General features: G+C 29.9%; 2 protein-coding genes across 3 annotated transcripts; one reads left to right on the top strand and one right to left on the bottom strand.

Annotated features, from left to right (window-relative positions):
• Nucleotides 1-528: 528 nt before the first annotated feature.
• On the bottom strand, nucleotides 529-2,909 carry LOC124499276 (lysosome membrane protein 2-like). The gene is made up of 6 exons (XM_047063167.2): nucleotides 2,509-2,909; nucleotides 2,080-2,391; nucleotides 1,855-2,007; nucleotides 1,692-1,777; nucleotides 1,058-1,585; nucleotides 529-976 (listed from the first exon to the last, which is right to left on the bottom strand). Exons 1-6 carry the CDS (start codon nucleotides 2,620-2,622, stop codon nucleotides 757-759), a joined length of 1,413 nt encoding a protein of 470 aa, XP_046919123.2. The 5' UTR covers nucleotides 2,623-2,909; the 3' UTR covers nucleotides 529-756.
• Nucleotides 2,910-4,909: 2,000 nt separating this feature from the next.
• LOC124499735 (uncharacterized) lies at nucleotides 4,910-19,491 on the top strand. 2 transcript variants are annotated; one of them, XM_075731259.1, is made up of 11 exons: nucleotides 4,910-5,590; nucleotides 11,845-12,382; nucleotides 12,457-12,587; nucleotides 12,691-12,952; nucleotides 13,008-13,103; nucleotides 13,200-13,808; nucleotides 13,874-17,019; nucleotides 17,096-17,551; nucleotides 17,620-18,400; nucleotides 18,469-18,759; nucleotides 18,815-19,491. In XM_075731259.1, exons 2-11 carry the CDS (start codon nucleotides 12,137-12,139, stop codon nucleotides 19,118-19,120), a joined length of 6,324 nt encoding a protein of 2,107 aa, XP_075587374.1. In that variant the 5' UTR covers nucleotides 4,910-5,590; nucleotides 11,845-12,136; the 3' UTR covers nucleotides 19,121-19,491. The 2 variants fall into 2 exon arrangements, with proteins under 2 accessions (XP_075587374.1, XP_075587375.1); XM_075731260.1 differs by lacking the exon at nucleotides 4,910-5,590 and adding an exon at nucleotides 11,423-11,626.
• The last annotated feature ends 240 nt before the right edge of the window (nucleotides 19,492-19,731 follow it).

Raw genomic sequence — 19,731 nt, 5'->3', positions numbered from 1 at the left:
TCTTTTTTTTTTTTTTTTTTGATTTGAAATTCTAAACTTTACCAACAAAATTGTTTGTAAGTAGAGTTTTCACTGCATTTTTATCATGAACAAAATACAGTGGTACCTTAACAATGGTAATTTCCATAGGAAAACCAATTATTTCGTTTTGACCCTAGACCTAAGATTTCTTGACAAGCATCATAAACTTGATGATGATGAAAATGTGTGTGTATTTTTTTTTTTTTTTTTTTTTTTTGAAATTGTCACTTGTAATTATGATCCATAGATTCGTTCAGTAAAACCATTAAATTAAATTTCGACCATCGTTAAATGAAACAATTGCCAACCAAATACATGGTTAACCGAGGTACCACTGTGTACATTTTATATATTTTACAAAAAAAAAAAATAACACATGCCGTTTACCAGACACTAGATCCCAAAAAAAAACACACACATATATATTCGATCGATACAATCGATACTGTGTGTGAATTGTGTTTTTCCAAATAAAACAAAAAACAAAAAAAAAATTTCATCATTTCATTTCATTTAAATCCAATCTTCAATTTTAATTTTAATGTAGTGAAAATTTTTGTTGTTGTTGTTGTTGTTGTTGTTGTTTTTTGTGTTTTTTTTTGTTTTTGTTTTTTCTTTCTGTATATATATATATATAATTTAAATGCAAATTAAAAAAAAAATTCGAGGTAAAACATAGTGTTAAAATAAATATGTAGAAAGAGAGAGAGAGAGAAAAAATGTATGAAATAAATATTATTTCAATTGCCGGAAATAGAAAAATACGGAAACACAGATCAATAGTACACCAGCAACAATCATTACAATCAATACTGCTGTAGCCACTTTTTTTGGATATAATTTATCCTTTAATTTCTGTGCATTTTCATCATCAATTTCACCGGTTTCTTCTATGTAAAGAAATGGTGCTATCTGGTAATCATAGAATTCATTTATAGCCAAATCTTTCAATACACTAGAAAAAAAAAGAAATAGAATGAATAATAATTTTGTTTTGTTTTTTTGAAAATAAAAATAATCAATCAAAAACACTTACGGTATAGCATTTTTTCGTACTTTAATATTGAGCATTAATTTTTTTTCAGCATTCAATACAATACCGGTTATTGGTTCAATATCAATAGTTGTTGCAAAATTTTCTTCCGTTACATCATCAATCGATATCAAACGATCTAAACCAGACCATTTTAAATGTTGTGGTGATTCATAATAATATGCTGGACTGGCTAGAAATTCAAAACCATTGGCAGAACCACATTTTTTCAAATTCAATAAACCAGCTGCACATTTTTTTACATCATCTTCCAAACAGAAACAACTATTTTCAACTGATTCTAAAAAATTTTCTTTCAACAATACATAACGATATGTTGCTATATCTTTGATATCACGATCCGGTAATATACCATGTTTTCCATATAATGCAAAACATAACAATGGTTCAAATGCCCATATAGTTTCATCACCAGTTAAACCAGGACTAAATTGTGTTCCATCCGTACCGGTTAATTTATTACAACGTGATGTGCTTCCATCATCATTATTTTTCCACACATTTATAACACTTTATTGATGATGATGAAACGAGAGAAAAAAAAATTTTGATTAAATTTTTTTTGTTTTAAATGACAACTACAACCATCATAATCATCATCATGTGATTGATTTACCTTCTATCACTGTATGATAAAGTTTGTTCCAATTGTTTTATATCGGATTTTCCAGTATCCACAATAAATGTATTATAATCTGGTGCCTATTAAAAACAGACAAAAATATTTTTTTTCCAAATCAATAATCATTAATGATAATGATATAATAACTTATACTTACAGCAAGAATACTGATACCAAGATTCGAATTACCGGTTATTAATAGATCATGAATTGTATCAAAATTATATCCAAGATTATCATAATAACGAAATGTATCTGGTTCATGTTTACTGAGTTTTCTCATTAAATTCAAATTATCTTGTTCCATAGCCTAATATTTAAAGCAAAAAAAAAAAAAAATTTGTTCAGTGATGAAATTTAAATGAATGTATTCAAAACTAACCATAACTGGATTGAAAGTCATGATTTTATCATCCATATTACAATCTTTACATGATTCTTCTTTATTGAATGTATAATATTTATTCTGTAAATATGAAACATTATAACCACCAGGACCGAATTCAATATATGATTTATTTCTTTGTTCATTATAAACATATGGACCACGTTTTTTATATGTAATTGTATTTATATTTTTATAATCAAATGTTGAAAAATCGGCTTCAAATACCCAAACACGAAATTTTAATGGTACCGGTAATGATTTAAACATATCCCAAATGTCGGTATTATTCTCATCAAGTACCAATTGCTAAATAATAACGTATATAGAATAGAAGATAAAATGAAAAAAATTTCAAATTTCATTGAGAATTTTGTACTATTTTTTTTAGTGGGGGGGGGAGAGGAGGAAATTCATTATACAAACCTCATTAACTTTATCTTGTACAATATTCGGTAATGCACCAAATAAAATGGTCAAACCGATAATGATGAATGCAGCGCCAATAACACCGATTGTAATGAGAATTTTTGGATTCATTTTTGTCGTTTGATGATGATGATGATGATGATCGAATGAGAAATCAAATATAAATAAAAATAAAAATCAACAATAAAAAAAAGACTGATGTTTTTTTTTTGTTTTGTTTTGTAAATCACAGATATTTTAATGTGATCCGATTGCTGACATGAACATGAATGTAGGAAAAAAAACAATCTGTAGTTTGGACAAATGGAACAAAAATAAAAAAAAATATAAAATTTTTTTTCTGATATAGATTGCCAATTTTTAAAATCAATGACAATCAATCGAATCCTCATTGCATCAATAATCATAATCATTATATATATATATATGTGTGTGTGTGTGTGGAGAAAGTAATAATTTAATTTATTGTTGTTATCAGACACGATCCATTTAATTAATCCAATAATTTGATCGATTAATTGATAATAATAGATTTTAATTCAAAGAAAAAAAAATTCAATCTGCAATAAGTGATTATCCTCAAAAAAAAAATTATACTCATTGATAATCACAACCCATCGACTTTAATCTGATTAGATGTGATCTAATTTTTTTTTTTTTTTTTTTTTTTTTTTTTTTTTTTTTGGTAAATCCAATCCAATTTAAGGATTTTGAAGTGAAATACAAATTTCAAAAAAGAGGCTTGTCCAGAAAACAAAAAAAATAATGATAATGATGATGATGATTATGATCTTTACATGGAAATTTATATTATTTGGGTACAAATATATTTATATATATATGTATGCATTCCTGTGATCAATAACGGATGCAACAATGATAATGAAAAGAAAAAAGGAACAAAAATGTCATTATATTAATTATTATGAACCAAAAGTCAGAAATTTTTTTCATTTTTTTGGTTGTACCCAAGAATTGAATCATGTAGATTGTAAATCCAAAAAAAAAAAAAAAAATAATGTCCAAATTCGCATTTTATCATTATTATTATTGTTTTTTCATCAATAAAATAGATGGCGTTTGATTTGTGATTGAAATTGAATGATTTAAGTAAAAAAAAAAAGAATCACAAGAATCCACTTCTTTTTTTTACATACATACACATTAGATCTATATATATAGATGTCATCTATATATATATACAAACTTTGGCATTTGACAATCATCAATATTCACAACAGTCCATTTCAAATGTAAAGACTTTGGGTCATTTTTGGATAACTGTATCTCTGGAAATATATATTATATTATATATATATGGATAAAAATTAGGTCACGTGTGTTTATGCGCATCGAAACATGATCATGTAATCAAATATTTTTATCATAATATTAATCTACTATATATATCTATTTAGAACATATATATAGATATGATAATAGTGATGTGCTAAATTATGATTACTACTGCTACTACAGCAACTACTATTACCTAATTTTTGATTATCAATTTTACAATTCTATTCACAATTCCACATTCGTAGTGTGTAGAATAAAAGAATAGACCAGAAAAAAAGAGTAGTTGTATTGTAGTGGTGATTTAGAATCATTTTTTTTTTTTCGTCGAATTCATTCTGAGTCAACTCTCTCTCTCTCTCTCTCTCTCTCTCTCTCTCTCTCTCTCTATCTTTCAAACTTTTGCGCAGTTCGAAATGGAAAAAAAGCCAATGTTCATCAATGTTGAATGTCTAAAGTAAAGGAATTTCTATACATCATTATTATTGAATTCAAAATCTCAGAAATATTGAAACATTTTTTATTGTCATGCCACTGCTTCAGCCAGTAACATCGTATACAATATCGTATTCACATATAAACCGACAAAACAACAGAAGAAAAATATTGAAAAAAAATGAAAAAAAGAGAAGCAACAAAAAAAATGGATGAATCATTGAAAATAAGAAACAATTTCTGGCAACCAAAAAAGTGTATGGAAAAAAAAGATAAAAATAAAATTAATATACAACCAGAACTGAACATTATTCCTTCTTCCTCCCACCTCTCTCTCTCTCTTTCTCTATCTTTCTCTCCGTCTTCGTCTTCCTATTTATACAACCCCCATCACCAGAAAAAAAGAGGATCCTAGGAAATAGTCTGTTATTAATATACCGCTACCAACTCAGCTAAACTAATCGTATATACGATTACTAGCTAGTGTGTATGCGTGAACAACAACCATGACCAGGAAAAAAATGGGCAGAAAATGTAGAAGAAGAAGAAGAAGAAGAAGAAAAAATTGTTATGATAAAATCAACCAATCAACCAACCAAGTAACCGACTATTGCAACATTTGAATTTTGGTATATAATCATTATGATGATGATCATGATGATCATGATCATCAACAACAACAACAACAACATAAAAACATCAACATTCAAGACTCATATAGACAATTTTTTAGATATCTTTAGACATCAAACATTTTTGAACACATTGACAAAAATTCAAACAAACAAACAAACAAACAAACAAATAGCACGAATAAAACCATATAGTCACCATACATCCGATACCAATACAAATATATAAAATATATCTTGCGCGTATCATCAGAAAAACACTGAAAATCCAAAAAAAAAAAAATCAAAATCTATAAATTTCACATTCATTTGTGTGTGTGTGTCTGCTATTGGCTGATTTTATATTCCACATTTTTTTCCAATTTGTTAGTACATGTGTTCAATGCATGTGTAACTTTAATATTTTTTTTTCTTCCTAAAATTTTCATTTTCATTTTCATTTTCATTTTAACTGTGTGTGTGTGTGTGTGTGTACTGTGTTTAAATTGAATTGAATTCAAATTTTTGTTTTTTGTTTTGTTTAAATTTTTTGGTTTCATTTTCATTCATTTATTGTTTAATTGAGATTTAACGGTGTGTGTGTGTAAGTGTTTGTTTGTTGAATGAACCGGATTCGGATTTTTTTCACTGAAATTCATCTGTTTTTTAAATTGCTGAACAATTTTTTTTTTGTTGCTGGCTCAGTTTCGTGATTCATTTGATCATCAATTTCACAGGTATGTTGATATTTTTTCTATATGAATTTTTTTCATTCAATTCCATAAGATTAAGTCCAAACATTCCAAGTATTGGAATTTTTTTTTGTTTTGTTTTGTTTTGTTTTGTTCAACAAAAATGACCCACCCGCAAGCATTGCACTGTGTGTGTTTTTTTTTATTTTTAATCATTGCGTGTGTACTGATATAATGTACTGAAAAAAAAATTCTTGAGACAGATAGAAATGTCGACATTTTTTTCCCTATTAATTGAAATTTTCCAGATATTAGTCAATATCATCGTTTGCGTGTATGTGTGTGTGTGTAAAAAATTATCGACAACGATGATTGGCAATATATTGATAAAACGTTATGTGTATTATTAATAGACATCATTCGATTAAAATCAATCAAATTAGATCAAAATTAGAACAAAAAAAATCATGTAGAATATTAATGATTATGAAATCAAGAATTTTTTTTTCATTTTCATTTTCGTATATATTTTGTCAATAGGCACAACGCTTGTCGGTATTATTTTATTTTATTTTTTTTTTCATCCTATGGCGGGAATAATGATGACATTTATCAAACATTCATTGTACATCCGAATAGTGTGTGTGTATATACAATGTTTTCATCCTTAAATACCATCATTATTATTATTATTATTAATCTCTCATCGTCATCATTTTTTTTCCATTCATTTGGTTTAAATTTTCAATCAAAATCCATTGATGCTGATGATGATGAAGCATTTATTTCATTTTTGAATCCAAATTTTTATTCCATCCAATTTTATGTTTCTCTGCTCAGCTTTCCATCCTTTATTTGCAAGCCACCGTCTTGCATCGCCATCATAAATACAATTTCAATGTGAAAAAAAAATAATAACAAGACCAAAAAAAAAAAAAATCTTTATCACAATTCTTGGTAATAGAAAAAAAAATTCTCATATATCGATTTAGATATCGATCCAAAAATAAATCCAAAATGAAATGAAATCATCTTATTCTCAATGGAATTTTTCGTTTTTTTTCCATAGCAGTAATGGTACGATTCTGATTTGGTTGATTTTATATAGCTAAAATTGCCATTAGTGCCCAAAAAAAAAAAGAATTCCAATTTTTGATTTCAATCTATGAATCAGTGAAAAAAAAAAATGAAATCTCAATTTATGAAATGTAGAATATGAAAAAAACTTTTTTCCGGCTTGTCGATGAAAAAAAATGACAATATGAAATTTAACAATCACGACAACAACAACAACAACAACAAGACAAATGATAATGTGACATGATAGACATTACAAAAACATTTTGTTTGTCTGTGTTTGGATGTTTTTTTGTTGTTGTTGTTGTTGTTCACCAGCAACAACAACAACATTCTACAATGTCAGCATAAAGAAATTGATATGAGAAAATGTTTGTTTTGTTTGTTTTATTGTTGTTGTCATATTTCATGTACAGAATCAACAACCATAGAATTAGATGAAAACAAAATATTGACAAAAAATGTTTTTCTTTCCTTCTTCTTTCTTGGTTACTTTAGTTTGTGTAATCAGAATTGTGAATTTCAACTTTTTTTTTATTCCAAAAATTCCATTATCATTAATGATGGTCATCATCATTTGATTCGATTCATTATTCAGATTTTTTTTCTCTCATCCAATCCATAAATATTCAATGAAAATGATTATCCACCGAAAAAAAAAGTTATCAACATATAAAGTCATTATGTGCTATTTGTCCATTTATTTTCACAACAATTCACTTGGGTAAAAGTCATTTATTCAACTTTGTTGTTGTTGTTGTTGTTGTTATTGCAGATGTTGTTATTCCATTTTATTATCATCTCATTGTTTGACTTTTATTCTAGATTTGATTTTTTTTCTGGTAAATCATCATCATCATCATCATTATTGCAGTATTGGATTGACTATTTTGAACATTGACTGGCCCAATACTGTATTCTATATATATATGATTATTCTATATGATGATGATGATGATGATAATCTATAGATAACTATATAAATATCAAACAGTGATATATTGCCATCAAAATCGAATCCGATTCTTTAGATAAGAATCAAGTAGTAGAGAAGCAAAAAAAAGTTTATTTTTTACAAAATAAAAAAACTTGACAAACATAGAATCTGTTTGATGTGTCCAGTGCCAGTGTGTTAATTTTATTATTCTGTGTAGAGAGAATTCTACTTGAATGTCACTAATAATCCAAAATTTATTATCTTAATAATAACAAGAAACCTGATCGGCCATATAAATTAGCTTCATTATATATAGCATTCATATATATACATACATTTATTATATTTAGTTCAAAACAAACACAACAAACAGAATGTGTTTGTTATTGTAAACAAAATCATCATCATAATTATATTCAGTAACAAAATGTTTACGCCATTCATTTATCCATCCAATTATCCATCAAGATTTAGTTGTTGTTTTTTTTTCTTGCTGATTGCACAAATAATTAATTGTGATAATTATCAATTATAATCAATGTGGAAATTAAATTTTTATGGAAAAAAAACTAAGAAGATAATGGAATTATTAATGACCCTAAGGGTTTGTCGGTGTGTGTGTGTGTGTGTGTGTGTGAGTAAGTGTGTGGCTTTAAATGTCAACGGATCATTGTATTTTGGATATCATGATCCAACTGATGCACAAATTGACGTCATATGCGTCAGATTTTTTTTTGTTTTGTTTTGTTTCCTTTCTTTTTGTTAATATTATCATTTGCCCCTTTTTTTTGCGTTGGTGGTTTTTCATTGGCGATATATTCTATCCACTACGTGTGTTTGTGGCCCCTCTTCATGGGGCCTCAATAGTCAATTTTACCCATAATACCACTTATCATCATAGAAATAGAAATGAAGTGGTAAAAAATTTTTTTTTTGTTTTGTTTTATTTTTTTCTGTTTTTTTTTTGTATTTTATTTTACCAGAATAATGTTTTTTTTTTTATTTCAGTCAAGGACAGAGATACTGTCAATTATTACTGATACTATTGGTACTAGAGGCAGTAATAGCCAGAATCCATTGTGTATGTCTGAGTGTGTATGTGTATGTTGGTAGTAGTGGTGGTAATGATGGTGTTCCAAAAAAAAAATTTTACCATTGACTACTGCAACAGCAGCAGCAGAAGCAGCAACAGCTAATGCCAGAATAATTTATTTTGAATGTCAAAAATGGAATTAAAAAAAAAATTTACAACTAAATTCCAAACACTCTAATAATAATCATTATCATTATCATCAAAATGACAGACATTCTATAATAAATCCAATTATGGCAATCAAATGAAAAAAAATGATTCGTCATCAGTAATTTTATTATTCAAGTTGGAAAAAAAAGAATAGTTATCGATTCATGAATGTTTTGAATTGAAAATTTAAAAAGTCACAATTTTTGGGCATTATTTACATTTGATGATGATTGGATTTTTTTTTACATTTGAAATGAAATTGATACGAAAATTTAAATTTTGACTAGATGAAATTTGATGTGTGTGTGAGAGAGAGAGTATGTGTCATAAAAAAAAAATTTTATGGTCCAAAAACCAGAATGAAACTTTTGTTGTTGTTGTTGTTGTCTCTAAGGAATATATGAAACTTGTGAATTTCATCATCATCATCATCATCATCATCGATTGTTGACAATCAACAACAACAACAGCGAGAAAAATGGGAAAATTTTTTCCATTTTTTTTTTTTTTTTTTGGTTCCACCGTTTTTTTCGATCGATTCATTATTATTATTATTATTATTTGAAGTTCTAATATTTCATCATCATCGTGATCAATCGATCAAAAAAAAAAAAAAAAAAATTTTCCAGTGTTAGATTTCTATATAATGATGTGTTTCGTCATCATTATCATCATCATCATCATGTTTGGCTTTAATTTTCTTTTCATTCCATTCCATTCCATTCTTGCTTTGTATTAAGAAACTATTTTTAGAATTTTCCATTTTCCCAATTTGTTTTGTTTTCATTTTCATTTTCATTTTCATTTAAAATGAAAATGAAAATGTACGAATGGTGTGTGTGTGTGTATGTGACATTTCATCTGACATTAACTTTGAAAAAAAAATGAGAATTTTATTATACATGTACCAGGATGATTTTGAAAATAAAATAAATTGGTTACATTTATGTAAATATAAATGTTGTTTGTTGGTTTTCATGGTAGGGGTTTCCAACAACAACAACAACAACAACAACGACAACAACACTAGCAACGAATCAATAATAATAATTTTTAATCACAAATTATTCATCATCATCATCGAAAAAATATATGGATTAAATGGACGAAAACAAGAAAAGAATTTAATGATTGGATCAAAATAACAATAATGATGATGATGAGAATTTTGTTGTTGTTTTTGAATAACAACAAAAAAAAAAAAACAAACATACGACATTGGCAATGGTTTTTTTTACTCTCATTATTATCGTGTAAATTATCTATCCAAAAGATAACAAATATCAAATGTCAAAATAAATTGAAATTTTTGGTTGTCGATTTTTTTTTCAATTCAAATTCATTCAATTGTCATTCAGTTCTTTGGATATTCAATATTTTTTTTCGACATATTTCCTTTTTTTTTTAATTTTTATTTTCAACATTTCATTACCAACCATTATAACCTCATATCATCATTTGATCATCATATTTGATGATATTTTTTCAAATGAAATGATTTGATTTTGTACATTTTCTCTCTCTCTCTCTCTCTCTATTTCTTTATTTCTTTCACCTTGGCATATGCATATGAAGATAATGAAGATGATCGTGAACATCAAAAAAAAAAAAAAAAAAAACAGAAATCATCACATGAATTTCACAAAAATTTTTTTTTTCTGAACATTTGGACTGTAAAAAAAAATGTTACAATTTTTGATTTTATTTCCATCTAATCCAGCCAAATTATTGAACTTTGAAATGAGATGAAAATTATTTTCCTCCCACTCATGCACACACACACACACACACAAACGCACACAAAGGCATGATCCATCTGTTGATTATCAATTTATTAATTCATTGATGATCAATCAATCAATCCTAAATGAATTGGTAAAAATGTGATTGAAAATAACAACAACAACAACAAATTCACAAACAATTTAATCATTAAACATTTGAGAAAATGTATGAAAAAAAAAGAGAAAACCATGGGTGTAGGCTGAACCAGAACCAGATTTGTCATTTTTTTATAACAGAATTAATGAATAGTTCATGTGGAAAGAATTATAAATTATATGACATATGATGATGAAATTTAAAAAAAAAACATGACAGAGGGTTTGCTTTTGCTTTTGTTTTTTTCGGGTACGGAATAATGAAGAAAAAATCACATAATTTATTCACAACGAACAACATTTGATATGAAATGAAATGAAAAAATGAGTTTTTTCTTTTGATTTATTTTACTGCTGTTGTTTTTTTTATTGCTACCGGCTTGTTAGTAATGATTAATGGAAAATTCATAAAATTAAATGCCGCCTGATGGTGATGATATGAAACAATTGGACATTTTGGTTACACATCATTTTTTTTATGAGAAATTTAGAAAAAAAAACGAACAAACAAACAAACAACTGCGACAGGTTTCGGTGTTTGATTTTGATTTTTTCATTATTCAACTTTAATATTGATGATGATGATGATGATTTTTTTTTTTTTTGCTACCCATCTAAATATGTGGTTGTTGATAGAGGCGGTATGTTTTCAATATATACACAGCTACTACTGTTTTTTTTTTTTTTTTTTTTTTTTTTTTTTTTTTTGTTACTCGATTTCATATTCACAGTTCACAATTATATTTTGTACGTATAAGTGGTTGGTTGTGGTGGTCACACTGTCACACACACACACACACACACAGTAGGGTGATATGAAATTTTTTGTTTTTTTTTCTGATTTTCAATTTATAAGAAACAAAAAACTTGAAAATTGAAATTGTCGCTTACGCTCACAATACACACACACACACACACACATTGTACATGTTTTTTTTCCAAAGGTCTGTCTGTCTGGCTGGCTGGCTGGCAAATCTCACGTTGAAATACTCGAAAAAAATTTTTGTTTTCAAAAATGGAAATTTTTTTTATAAATCTTTACTTTGTTCGAAATCTTGATTTTTGAACATTTCTATTCCTTTTTGCTATTTGATTTTTTTTTTATTATTATTGTTGGAAAAATTTCTATTTCTAATTCTTGTCTTCCGGTTTTGATCCACAGAAATAACTACAACAACAACAACAACAACATCGACAACAACAGTGACCAATCCATTATTTTCATCATTATTTGTTATCATTTAATCAATTTAATAATCATCGATCAGTTTTTTTTTAAAGTTTTTACGACATTTCCAATATATTAACACAAATTTATATTGTGACAAAATTCATTTCAGCATATACCCTTTTATTTCTTGTGTTCATTTCGTTTTTGGTTCGGTTTGGTTCGGTTTAATTTCTGGTTTGGTTTGGTTTGGTTTGATATATCGCAACAAATTTTCATTTTTTGAATGGCTTCAACAGAGAGGTTCAACAACAATAATAATGACAATGATGATGATGGATCAACAACAATTTTGGATCATCTAAATAATGAAAATATCACTATCAATAATAATAATAATAATAATGATGATGATACAAAACGTGTCCATCAATCATCATTATCAACACGTTCATTATGGAATCCGAATGAAGAAAAAGCAGCATGTGGCGTTGGTTTTATCGTAAATATTCATGGTAAACCATCAAACAAGGTAGAAAAAAAACCATTGAAAAAAAAATGAAATGAATAAATTGGAATTTTCTATCTTTTACCAAATCATTTTAGCTATTAAGAGATGCACAAAAAATCAGTGATCGTATGGAACATCGTGGCGCCACATCTGGCGATAATTTAACCGGTGATGGTGCCGGTGTACTAGCATCAATACCGTATGAATTTTATTCAAAAACAGTCAAGTAAGTGTTTATATACTTGATGATGATTTGAATTTTTTTTTTTTTGATTATGATTTGATTGATAATCGATGAAATTTTATTTTCAATTCATCATTATATATAGAGAAACATATAATATCATATTACCGGAACCAGGAAAATATGCTACTGGAATATTATTTTTAGATAAAATAACCAATACACAGGTGGAAGAAAAATTTGCATCTATTGCAAATGAAAATGGTTTACGTATTATTTGTTGGCGTACTGTACCGAAAAATTCATCGGTTATTGGTGAAATGGCACGCACACAGGAACCATTAATGCGACAAGTTTTTGTTGAATCAGTTGAAACGGATATCGATGATAGAGAATTTCAACGTAAAGTATGTATAAGAATAGCATTTGAAGAGCAAAATTGAATTTTTTTTCTCTCTAAAGCTTTTTGCATTGCGGAAATATTCCACACATAAATTGGTTAAAGAAGGATTCCGTTATTATATCTGCAGCTTGTCAACAAAAACCATTGTCTATAAAGTGAGTTTTAGTAGCAAAAGAAAAAAACTCAATCTATACACCGCAATTTGGGAAATCCTGATTTTTTTTTTTTGATTCTAAATTCATAAATTACAGGGACAATTTACTCCAGCTCAATTGTGGCAATATTTTGATGATCTTTGGGATCCAGAATTTCGTTGCTATCTAGCATTGGTACATGCACGATTTTCAACCAATACTTATCCATCATGGGAACGTGCACATCCGAATCGTTATCTAGCACATAATGGTGAAATTAATACATTGCGTGGCAATATTAATTTTATGCGTGCACGTGAAGGTGTTATGTCCAGTAAATATTTTGGTAATAAGCTATCGAAATTGTATCCAGTTGTTGAACCAAATATGTCCGATTCTGGTTCATTGGATAATGTATTGGAATTTTTGGTTACCGTTGGCGGACGTACATTACCTGAAGCTGTTATGACAATGGTACCTGAAGCATGGCAAAATGATACAGAAATGCATCCGGAAAAGAAATTATTTTATCAATGGTCCGGATGTGCTATGGAACCATGGGATGGACCGGCCTTATTAACATTTACCGATGGCCGTTATATTGGTGCCATTTTGGATCGTAATGGTTTACGGCCAGCACGTTTCTATCAGACTGAAGATGGTCATGTTGTAATGGCTTCCGAAGTGGGTGTCGTTGATTTTCCAAACGAAGAAATTATTGCTCGCGTAAGTAGTGATTATTGAATAACAAACATTATGACTTTTTTTTCTGCATTATCATCGAAATTCAGGGTCGACTTAAACCAGGCCGTATGCTTTTGATCGATACGCAAGAGGAAATTATGGTGAAAGATGAAGAGATTAAATTAACAATTGCACGGAAACGTCCATTAGCTGAATGGCTAAAAGAATTATTCACAATTGAACATCTACGTGAAGCACATACCGTATCGAAATTGGCTAAAGATGGTTCATTCAAACGAAAAGCTGTACTATTAGAAGGTCGTAGTGAAGAAGAGGTTGAAACAAGAGCAAAAGTACTTGAAGATCGTCGATTGCCATTGTTTGCCTATACAACTGAGACAATCAATCTATTGCTTTTACCAATGGTTCGTACCCAGAAAGAGGCACTTGGTTCAATGGGTAATGATGAACCATTAGCTTGTCTATCGCTATATCAACCCTTGATCTATGGATACTTCAAACAATTATTTGCCCAAGTTACCAATCCACCAATTGATCCGATACGTGAGAAAATTGTCATGTCATTAGCATGTCCAGTTGGGCCTGAAGCTAATATACTTGAATCATCAGCTGAACAATGTCGTCGATTGTGGTTAAAACAGCCAATATTATCAATCAATGATCTTGAAGTGATCAAACAAACAAACTATAAAGGATGGCGTACAAAAGTAATTGAATGTGTATTTCCAGTAAAAGATGGTCGTTCTGGCCTACGTAAACGTTTGGATCAAATTCGTCGTGAAGCTTGTGATGCAGCACGTGATGGTTTTACAATTATCGTGCTTAGTGATCGAATGGCTGGACCACAATTTGTACCGGTTTCAATGTTATTAGCATTAGGTGCTACACATCATTATCTGATTAATGAACGACAACGAATGAAAGTTGCATTATTTGTTGAATCAGGTGAAGCACGTGAAGTGCATCATATGTGTGTATTATTGGGTTATGGTGCCGATGCTATTTGTCCATATTTAGTATTCGAAACCGTAGCCGCATTACGTGAAGAAGGTGTCATACAATTAACTGATTTGGAAGCATTCAACAATTATTTCCTCTCTATGGAACGTGGTATCGCTAAAGTAATGGCTAAAATGGGTATATCAACATTACATTCATATAAAGGTGCACAGATTTTTGAAGCTGTTGGTCTTGGTGAAGAAGTGATTGATTTTTGTTTCAAAAATACGCCATCTCGTATTGGTGGTGTTAATTTCAACATATTAGCCGATGAAATAGTGGAACGACATTCGATTGCTTTTAATAAAAAATATTTTATTGATCAACTTATACTTCGTAATCCTGGTTTCTATCATTGGCGTAATGGTGGTGAAAAACACATTAATCATCCGATGGCTATTGCTAATTTACAGGAAGCAGCTTCATTGAATTCACGACATGCTTATCGAAAATTTGTTGATTTTACCAAAGAACAAGTAAAAAATTGTACATTACGTGGACAAATGGGATTTATTTATGCATCAAAAGCTGTACCATTGGATGAAGTTGAACCGGTAACAATGATTGTAAAACGTTTTGTAACCGGTGCAATGTCATTTGGTTCAATTTCTTATGAAACACATACAACATTGGCAATTGCTATGAATCGTGTTGGTGCAAAATCAAATACCGGTGAAGGTGGTGAAGATTCAGAACGATGGCTAGTGAAAGATCCAGATCAAAATAAACGTTCGGCTATTAAACAAGTTGCAAGTGGACGTTTTGGTGTTACATCAGCATATATTGCAAATGCTGATGAATTACAAATTAAAATGGCACAAGGGGCTAAACCGGGTGAAGGTGGTGAATTACCTGGTCATAAAGTATCCATTGAAATTGCCAAAACAAGACATTCAGTACCGGGTGTTGGTCTCATATCACCACCACCACATCATGATATTTATTCAATTGAAGATCTCTCACAATTAATCTATGATCTTAAATGTGCAAATCCAAATGCACGTATCTCAGTTAAACTTGTATCCGAAGTTGGTGTTGGTATTGTTGCAGCTGGTGTTGCTAAAGGTAAAGCTGAACATATAACAATATCCGGTCATGATGGTGGTACCGGTGCTTCATCATGGACTGGTATTAAAAATGCTGGTCTACCATGGGAATTGGGCATATCTGAAACGCATCAAGTTCTAGTTGCCAATAATCTACGATCTCGTGTTGTTCTACAAGCAGATGGTCAAATACGTACAGCTCAAGATGTAATAACGGCTGCATTATTGGGTGCCGATGAATTCGGTTTCTCTACAGCACCATTAATTACATTAGGTTGTATAATGATGCGTAAATGTCATCTGAATACTTGTCCAGTTGGTGTAGCTACACAGGATCCAGAATTACGTAAAAAATTTAAAGGACAACCAGAACATGTTATCAATTATCTATTTTTATTGGCTGAAGAAATACGTGAAGAAATGGCTAAATTAGGTATACGACGTTTTCAGAATCTAATTGGCCGTACCGAGCTACTGCGTTTTACGCCCAATCCACGTAATCCAAAAGCATCATTTTTGGATTATACATTGCTTCTTTGTAATGCCCTTTCATTGCGGCCAGAAACCAATATTGTTGGTGGTTCAATTCGACAGGATTTTGAATTGGAATCACGTTTGGATAATAAATTAATTGAATTATCACAAGAAATAATTGATGGTAACTTTTTACAACCGATTCATATTGAAATGGAGATTAGCAATAGAGATCGTGCCTTTGGCGCTACACTTAGCTATAATATTTCTCGTCGTTATGGTGAAGATGGCTTACCAAAAAATCTTATATTCGTTAATCTTAAAGGTTCAGCTGGACAATCATTCTGTTTATTCCTTGTCAAAGGAGTGACTGTTACACTTGAAGGTGAATGTAATGATTATGTTGGTAAAGGTCTATCTGGTGGTGAAATTATTATTTATCCACCTAAAAATTCACCACCAACATTTGAATCGGATAAAAATGTTATCGTTGGTAATGTTAGCCTTTATGGTGCTACTTCTGGACGAGCATTTTTCCGTGGTATTGCTGCTGAACGTTTTTGTGTACGAAATTCTGGTGTAACAGCCGTTGTTGAAGGTGTTGGTGATCATGGATGTGAATATATGACAGGTGGTATCGTTGTTGTACTTGGCTTAACTGGTCGTAATTTTGCCGCCGGTATGAGTGGTGGTATTGCATACGTCTATGATATGTAAGCATTTTTATTTTTGACCGAATATTAAAATTTTATTAATTAATTTTAAATTTTTTACCTTAATTCAATAAAGTGATGGACGATTCAATCGCCGTTGTAATCTTGAAATGGTTGAATTATTGCCAATGGATGAGGATGAAGATATTATTAAATTACAAGAATTGATTCATGAATTCTGGGAAAAGACTGATTCAAAAATAGCTGAACATATCCTGAATGATTGGCAAAAAGAAATGAAAAAATTCGTAAAAGTTTTCCCTTATGAATATCAACGTGTGCTCAAAGATATGAAACTCAAAAAACCTTTGATACCTAGCCGTCGTGCTAGTCCAGCAACAACACCATCTGATCCACCGAAAGATATTGAAGATATTGTACCAGATTTAACCAAATTGGATAAATTGAAAGGTTTTATGAAATATAAACGTATCAAAACCTATTATCGTGACACTGATAAACGTATTAAAGAATGGGATGAAGTTTATGATTTCAAAGCAATCCGTGAAAATGTTCGTGTACAAGCATCAAGGTATGAAATGGAATTTTTTCGTTTTTTTTTCTATTCATAAATTACACAATTGTTCTACAAATATTTAGATGCATGGAATGCGGTGTACCATTCTGTCAATCACAACATGGTTGTCCATTAGGAAATATTATACCACGATGGAATGATCTTGTCCATAAAAATGATTGGTATGAAGCTTTGAAACAATTATTACAGACAAACAATTTCCCCGAATTTACTGGCCGTGTATGTCCAGCACCATGTGAAGGTTCTTGTACATTGGGCATTATTGATAGCCCAGTTGCAATCAAAACAATCGAAGTATCGATTATTGAATATGCATTTGAACAAGGTTGGATTAGATCTAATTCACCTAAACATCGTTCCGGTAAAAAAGTTGCCATCATTGGTTCTGGTCCTGCTGGTCTGGCTTGTGCTGATCAATTGAATAAAGCTGGCCATACTGTTTGTGTTTACGAACGACAAGATCGTATTGGCGGTCTTCTTCAATATGGAATTCCAACAATGAAACTTTCCAAAAAAGTCTTACAACGACGAATTGATCTAATGACTGAAGCTGGTATAATGTTCAAACCGAGTACAAATGTTGGTATCGATATCACTGGACAACAATTGCTTGAACAATATGATGCTATTTGTTTGACTACAGGAGCAACATGGCCACGTGATCTTCGAATCTCTGGCCGTGAATTGAATGGAATATATTTTGCTGTCGATTATCTACGAAGTAGTCAACAAAAATTATGGGAAAATTCATTCGATCATCCAATTACGGCAAAAGATAAAAATGTCATTGTTATTGGCGGTGGTGATACTGGTTGCGATTGTATTGGAACAGCTCTACGTCAGGTTTGTTTTCATTTATTTTGTGTATTTTCAATTGATTCTAGTTTGGAATTTGTGTCGATTGAATATAGGGAGCTAAAAATGTTGTCGCATTTGAGATATTACCGAAACCACCGAAAGATCGTTCTGGAGATAATCCATGGCCACAATGGCCTAAAATTTATCGTATCGATTATGGCCATGAAGAAGCTAAATTACGATGGAATGATGATCCACGTATCTATGAAATTTCAAGTAAAAAATTTATTGGTGATGAAAATGGTAATGTTAGCGGTATTGATACCGTACGTGTTAATTGGACCAAAAACGAGAAAGGCGGCTGGGTTATGAATGAAGTTGTGGGTACAGAATTAACATTCAAAGTAAGTAAATTGAATTCTGTTGAATGCAATCGCTGATGTTTTGTTTTTCAAATAGGCTGATCTTGTGCTATTGGCTATGGGTTTCCTAGGACCCGAATCAACAATCATTGAACAACTAAATCTAACAAAAGATAATCGTTCAAATATATTGACCAAACCAAATTCATATCGTACACCAATTGAACGTATATATTCAGCTGGCGATTGTCGCCGTGGACAATCATTGGTAGTACATGCCATACATGAAGGTCGTCAAGCTGCATGTGAAATTGATACAGATTTTAGTGAAAAATTCAATAAATCTGGTCTACCTGGTCCTGGTGGTATAATACCATATGAACAATGTGTGGTTGCCCATTGAATTGCAAGCAAAAAGTAAAAAAAAGAAACAAAACGAAACGAAACAAAAAAAAGGCAATCTAAAATTTGAAAAATTGAAATCAATCAAAACAAACAAACAATACAAAAATTGGAACCATACAGAATGAAAAAAATAACCAAATAAATCATCCGAAAAAAATCCGGAATGTAGTTCATCATTCAGTTTTTAAATAAAAAAAAATGAATCGATTCTAGGACTAGATAAATTTCCATTCTTTTTTACTTTGAGTGTTTTTGTTGACAATCTCGTGTGTGTGTGTGTGTGTTGTGTGTGTGTGTTTAAAAGTTTGTTTACAAATTTCTTATTAATTATCAAATAAAATAATGAGCAAAACAATATTCTTACCTGAATACCTGTGAATTTTTTTGTTTTTGATTTTTCTCTTACCCGATTTGTCCACGAAAAAAAAGCAGCAAATAAAAGAAAACAAAAAACAAACAGCAAAAGAATGAGAAAATAATTTTCCTTTTGATAAAAATTGAAATTAAAATTTCCCTTATTGATACACAACAAATGATAAGATTTTTTTTTTTTTGCCACTGAAAAAAACAATCAATCAATCAATCAATTTGTTTTTTGTTTCAAAATGT

This window comes from Dermatophagoides farinae, chromosome 5 (assembly GCF_024713945.1).
Source record: "Dermatophagoides farinae isolate YC_2012a chromosome 5, ASM2471394v1, whole genome shotgun sequence".
NCBI classification, from domain to species: Eukaryota; Metazoa; Arthropoda; class Arachnida; order Sarcoptiformes; family Pyroglyphidae; genus Dermatophagoides; species Dermatophagoides farinae.
The sequence above is the reverse complement of the archived record's forward strand: the minus strand, read 5'-3'. Positions and strand labels throughout refer to the sequence as shown.

Excerpts from the sequence above, each read along its gene's own strand:
- LOC124499735 (XM_075731259.1), top strand. The coding sequence starts at position 12,137 with ATGGCTTCAACAGAGAGGTTCAACAACAATAATAATGACAATGATGAT. Across the intron at positions 12,383-12,456 it reads ATGGTAAACCATCAAACAAG|CTATTAAGAGATGCACAAAA; the intron begins GTAGAAAAAAAA and ends AAATCATTTTAG. Across the intron at positions 12,953-13,007 it reads ATAGAGAATTTCAACGTAAA|CTTTTTGCATTGCGGAAATA; the intron begins GTATGTATAAGA and ends TTCTCTCTAAAG.
- LOC124499276 (XM_047063167.2), bottom strand. The coding sequence starts at position 2,622 with ATGAATCCAAAAATTCTCATTACAATCGGTGTTATTGGCGCTGCATTC. Across the intron at positions 2,008-2,079 it reads TGACTTTCAATCCAGTTATG|GCTATGGAACAAGATAATTT; the intron begins GTTAGTTTTGAA and ends TTTAAATATTAG. Across the intron at positions 1,778-1,854 it reads TTGGTATCAGTATTCTTGCT|GCACCAGATTATAATACATT; the intron begins GTAAGTATAAGT and ends TGTTTTTAATAG.